At 42.6% G+C, this 5,430-nt stretch overlaps 1 protein-coding gene across 1 annotated transcript; it reads left to right on the top strand.

The window, feature by feature from the left end:
* The first annotated feature begins 3,264 nt into the window (after positions 1–3,264).
* Positions 3,265–5,206, top strand: LOC103719385 (patatin-like protein 3). Its single transcript, XM_008808596.4, has 3 exons — positions 3,265–4,242; positions 4,428–4,490; positions 4,610–5,206. Exons 1-3 carry the CDS (start codon positions 3,313–3,315, stop codon positions 4,892–4,894), a joined length of 1,278 nt encoding a protein of 425 aa, XP_008806818.2. The 5' UTR covers positions 3,265–3,312; the 3' UTR covers positions 4,895–5,206.
* The last annotated feature ends 224 nt before the right edge of the window (positions 5,207–5,430 follow it).

Below are 5,430 nucleotides of genomic sequence, written 5' to 3'. Positions count from 1 at the left end.
AATAATAGGAATGAATTGGGAGTGATTAAAGATGTAGCATCTTGTTGCTACCCAAGTTGATCCATAGTTTATTGTGAAGTCCAATTTTATGGTTAGTAAATCCAACATATTTTGAAAATTTCACCTATGTTGATCCATGTCACTATCAAAGATATCACAATGAAATTCTAGAAAATTTATCTCGTGTCGTGTAAACATTTTTCTAGACATAGCCTTCATTGATTGTAAATTAAACATTGAATGTTGATAGTAAGAGATAGCTACATGTAAATTCTTGGTGGTCGTACATGGGGTGAAATTTAAGCTCTCCGCTTTGTTAGGTTTTTGAAAAAAATTTCGTGATTACCTCAAATTATATAGTTCAAATTGCCATGAGCCTCGCCTTATGAACAAAATTTTTGTTAAAAATTATTGAAGCATGAATGTTGTCAATGATTATCTTCCAACAAAGCCATGAAAACTTCAGTGAAAAGTGGTGATCTAATAATCACGAATGAAAAGACTAGATCACAAAGAAAAGATAAACATCTTACAATCAAAATTTCTATATAAAGATGATGTCAAAGTAAAAATGCTCTAGCATGGTGAATTGCACTAACATATTTTCGTTTTATTATTTTTAGATTCTAGAGTGAGTTTAAAAGGCTACATTGTTATTTTATTGGTATAAAAATCATATATTATAACATAGTTACCTCTTAGCATACTTACATTAACATATCATTTCTCTTCACAACTCTATCTTAGAAAGTCAATCAAAATTTGATCATCTTTAAATTAGTTTTTTATGTTTGTTTTTTTTCATGCACTTGTGTTCTAGCAATAAGAATAAAGTTTAGAGCATAAGCTAAAAGGAGTTAATATAATAAGTCAAAAGAGCATAACATGCATAACGAGTGTCAAAAATAGAGCCTCAATGAATATAAAAGAAAATATTTGAGAAACACAAGTAACATCAATGAATCCATGCCATCAAAAGGGACTCAAAATCATTTATTAAGTCCATCAGTCTATATCTATGCAGTATCATCAATTGTATCCTACTCAAGAAAAAAAGAATTTCCAAATTAATTGCTTAAACTATGAACTTTCAATGGAAAGCAAGTGCTATAACACAGGTAATGAGTGACAAAAAATGAGACATAAAAAAAGGCGACATCAGTACATCTCACCTAAATGCATTAATAGTAATTAATATATGTCTATATCTAGACGATTGAATGGTTGTGAAAAAAAAATACATTGTCAAATTATACACGCACACATTCATATACATATACTTTTTTGTGTGCTTGTATGTTTATATGTATGTACGTATGTATGATTGAACAACAAACCTTGTCATAGTATTTACCTTCCAAGAAAGTTTCTAGATACATGGAATTGAGTAGAAATGCCTTGAAGACATTAATTTTAAGGAGAAGAATGATAAAAATTAGTCAAGATGGTTTAGCATGGTGGCTAGTAACAATAAATAATAATATATGTTTATATTCTATTAAAAAAATACTTGCTATTAGTCTATCATTTTTTTTTGAAATTACCTTTATATTTTGAATATTTTTTGAAATAAAGCTACACCCGTCAGATTATTAATGTAAAGACTAGAAAAATCATACCCAAAAACATATTACCTTTTCAATACTTATTTTAATATATTTTTTTGCTGTCCAACTCTATGCTAGAAAATCAATTTAAATTTTAGTAATCCCAAAATTGTTTTCTCCTAAATGTTCTTTTTGCTTATCCACATGTACCAAAAAAAGCTAACAATATAAGTCCCAATTAAGAAGCTTATCATGCTAGGAGGTGTCAAATTAATATATAGGCTCAACAATTATAAAGAAAATATTCTAGATAGCCAAGTGATATGGATGTATCCCAGCTACCATCACTGTCTCAATTCATTAATATGGATGTATCCAAGCCACCATCACTGACTCAATTTATTAAGTCTATTAATCCATATCTAATTAGGGTCACTTCTGACTTCCATGAAAACCAAGTGCCACAACATAACCCAATGTACCACAAAGCATCAGGAGGGTGGGGAATTAATTACGAAAAAAAAAAAAAAAAGTCTCTTCTCTCTATCTCTCTCTCTACATATAAATATAGTGCATTAACACTAATTAATGTATGTATTTTTTTTTAAGGCTGAAACGGGCATTTTATACATTATGGGTATGATTACACCCAATGGAATCAGAAAACAAAAGATCCTGAAGTACTCCGGACATTTCACCCTCCCCAGTTCATAGGATATCTTCTGAGTGGCTCGCTACATATGCGGCCGCTCAGTCGGCCTTCCCATTTGCTTCACAATATACATGCATAGCCTGAAATGTAACATCCTCTCTTATCATTGTCTAAATATCGCAGAGCAGGAGATGAACTCCTCTGTCACTGCTCGGGCTCTGTCGGACCCAGTTAATTACCGTAGCCGAGTCAGTCTCCAGCAATACTGAAGTCGCTTGAAGCACCTATCGTACGTAACACATACCCATCCAGGCCACCCACAGTTATGCGCTAGGAAGGCATATAAAAAGTTGTGGAAGTAGGGATAGAAAGTCTGAATCAGATATATGCAAAATTTTTATTAATGCAATATTTAGTCATAAACTCCAAGCCCAGAAAAATAGGTTTTCGCCCTGTTCATATTTATGTTAATTATTAATTAATGTATGGATTTCTTGTTTTGATGCTCCGACGGGGCGTGGTGGCGCAAATCTTTCGCCGACTCCCTGCCGTGATTCCATGTCGCTGACCCTCCAAATTTGGCCGTGTCTCCTCATCACCCGACACCTCTCTGATCCAATCTGCACCGTCGGATCCCCGTTCCCCCAACTACCGTTGCGGTCATGATGGGGGCGTCGGTGACCCGACTCCGGTTGACCACGTGTGCTTCGAGATTCCTAATTCGTCGTCAAAACCACGCCGATTTCTTCCTTTCCATACTTACCCTTCCACCCCGCCACACCAACTCAAATCGTATTTCAAATCCACACCGTTCACTTAAGATCAAAAGAATTACGTTGGAGTTGTTTATATGGCAATCGTGTAGTTGTGTTAATAAAGTATGGGCTTTTGCGTCGTAAGATGCTCCTCATACGGCTTCGGAGAAGCGAGCGGGAGGATGCCAGCTGCCGATTAATCGCCGGAGCGCACAAGCTGTAACTAACGTGCGCCGTGACCGCTATGCTAACTTGCGCTGGTGCTTCTCCTCTATAAATACCAAACGGAGGGTTCTCCGTTCTTCCCCGCCTCTCTCTCCGACCTCTAGAGTTAAGATTTAGAGTTACCATTTCGGGAATGGAGTCACCGGCGGCTTGGATGGATCCGAGCCTCGAGATTGACAAGCTGAGCTACGAGATCTTCTCCATTCTTGAGAACAAGTTCCTCTTCGGCTACGACGACCCTAAGCTCTTCCGGCCTGCCAGAAGCCCGCTGGGGACGCCCCTCAAGGCCTCCGCTGCGGCCGGGAGGGTCCGCATCCTCTCCATCGACGGCGGCGCCTCCGACGGCCTCCTCGCCGGTGTCGCCCTCGCCCGCCTCGAGGCCTCCCTCCGCAAGCTCTCCGGCGACCCCGCCGCCCGGATCGCCGACTTCTTCGACCTCGCCGCCGGATCCGGCGCCGGCGGCGTCCTCGCTTCCATGCTCTTCACCCGCGGCCCTGACGGCCACCCGCTCTTCTCTGCTGACGACGCCCTCCGCTTCCTCGCCAAGAACCGCTCCCGTCTCGCCGCCACCGGCGAGAAGGGGCTTCTGCACAAGATCTTCCGGCGATCGGGCGGCGGCGACGGGACATTCTTCCGGCGGATCTTCGGCGACGCCACTTTGCGGGATACCGTGAAACCGGTGCTGATCCCGTGCTACGATTTAGCTTCCGGGGCACCGTTCGTCTTCTCGCGGGTGGACGCGGTGGAGACGGACGGCTACGATTTCCTGATGCGCGAGGTGTGTGCCGCGACATGCGCCGCGACGGCGGCGGCGGAGATGCGGTCGGTGGACGGCCGGACGCGGATCCGGGCCGTCGGCGGGGGACTGGCGATGAGGAACCCCACGGCGGCGGCCGTGACGCACGTTCTAAACAACAAGCACGAGTTCCCCTTCGCCACCGGCGTGGAGGACCTCCTGGTGGTGTCTCTTGGTGCCGGGGAGACGGACATCGCCGGAAGATCGCCGGCGCCACCGTCCGCGGCTGAACTCGTCCGGATCGCTTGTATGGGCCAGGCCGACATGGTACGAACCCGCGGCCCTTTTCCAATTTTTTTATCACCTTTCTTCTAAGACAACTAAAATACCCTCCCTGTGAGCTGCAACTAGGGTAGATCATCTGATCTCCACCGTTGGTTAAATAGGTTTTTTGGTCATTTTGCAATTAGAAATTACTTCTCTAACTTAATTTTTCTTTTTGCAAATACCAGGTGGATCAAGCGGTGGCCATGGCCTTCGGAAAGAGCAGGACGACGAACTACGTCCGAATTCAGGTATTGCCGGGGAAAATTTCGCTCGTAAAATTTCCGTTCTATTCGTAAAATCACCAGAATACCCCTACTCGGGAGGGCATTTTGGGACATGAAGAGCTAAAGTTTGCGGGATATTTCAGGGACATGGGGTCAGTTTGGGAAGAGCTGATGATGGAGTGGAAGCGGCAGAGCAGACGATGGCGGAGAGAAACGTGGAGTCGGTTCTGTTCCGGGGGAGGAAGTTAACGGAGCGAACTAACGGCGAGAAGCTGGGGTGGGTAACGGAGCAACTGATCAAGGAGCACGAACGGAGGAGGAGCGGCAGCGTGCCGACGGTCCTGATCAAGCCGGTGATCACGCCGAGGACGTCCTGCTCGACCACCACCACTACGGTGTCCAGCCTGACCTCCTCTGGGTCTCCATGATTCTGACACGCGTCGCATCATTATGTTGTGGAAGGACTTTTTTTTTAGCTGATGATCGGTGTGCTCCCCCTGCCTGGAGCCGATGGACGGTCAGGATGGAAGAGGAGAGCCGAGAGATACCGTGGATGATGGTGTATCACGTGTACATTGCAGGATTGTAGGATTTTTCTTCTAAAATCTTTTTTTGGTTTTCTTTCATGCTGCATGGGGGCTTCAGGAGGGAAAGCTTTAGTCTTGTGTTGCACTTGGAAATGTCTATATTGAGGTGAAATTTGTTCACAAGATTGACATAGCAAACTTTGTTGCCTGAGATATGCTCCTTTGTCTTTAAATTTAAATTTTTTAAATATATATATACCCTCATAAAATTACTATATATATATATATATATATATTATATGTACCCGTATCATATAATATTATTAAAAAATAAAGCCTTCAAATTAAAATAACTAAAATATCTATATGAGTAGATATACAAAAAAAAGTTATAATGGTGTACACGTAAATAGCAACTTTACAAAGATATCATGTAA

This window comes from Phoenix dactylifera, unplaced genomic scaffold, assembly GCF_009389715.1.
Source record: "Phoenix dactylifera cultivar Barhee BC4 unplaced genomic scaffold, palm_55x_up_171113_PBpolish2nd_filt_p 000331F, whole genome shotgun sequence".
NCBI lineage: Eukaryota > Viridiplantae > Streptophyta > Magnoliopsida > Arecales > Arecaceae > Phoenix > Phoenix dactylifera.
This window is presented reverse-complemented; position numbering and strand designations above follow the sequence as displayed.

Coding starts and splice junctions, on each gene's coding strand:
- LOC103719385 (XM_008808596.4), top strand. CDS start 3,313: ATGGAGTCACCGGCGGCTTGGATGGATCCGAGCCTCGAGATTGACAAG. Junction 4,243..4,427: donor GTATGGGCCAGGCCGACATG/GTACGAACCCGC, acceptor TGCAAATACCAG/GTGGATCAAGCGGTGGCCAT. Junction 4,491..4,609: donor CGAACTACGTCCGAATTCAG/GTATTGCCGGGG, acceptor GGGATATTTCAG/GGACATGGGGTCAGTTTGGG.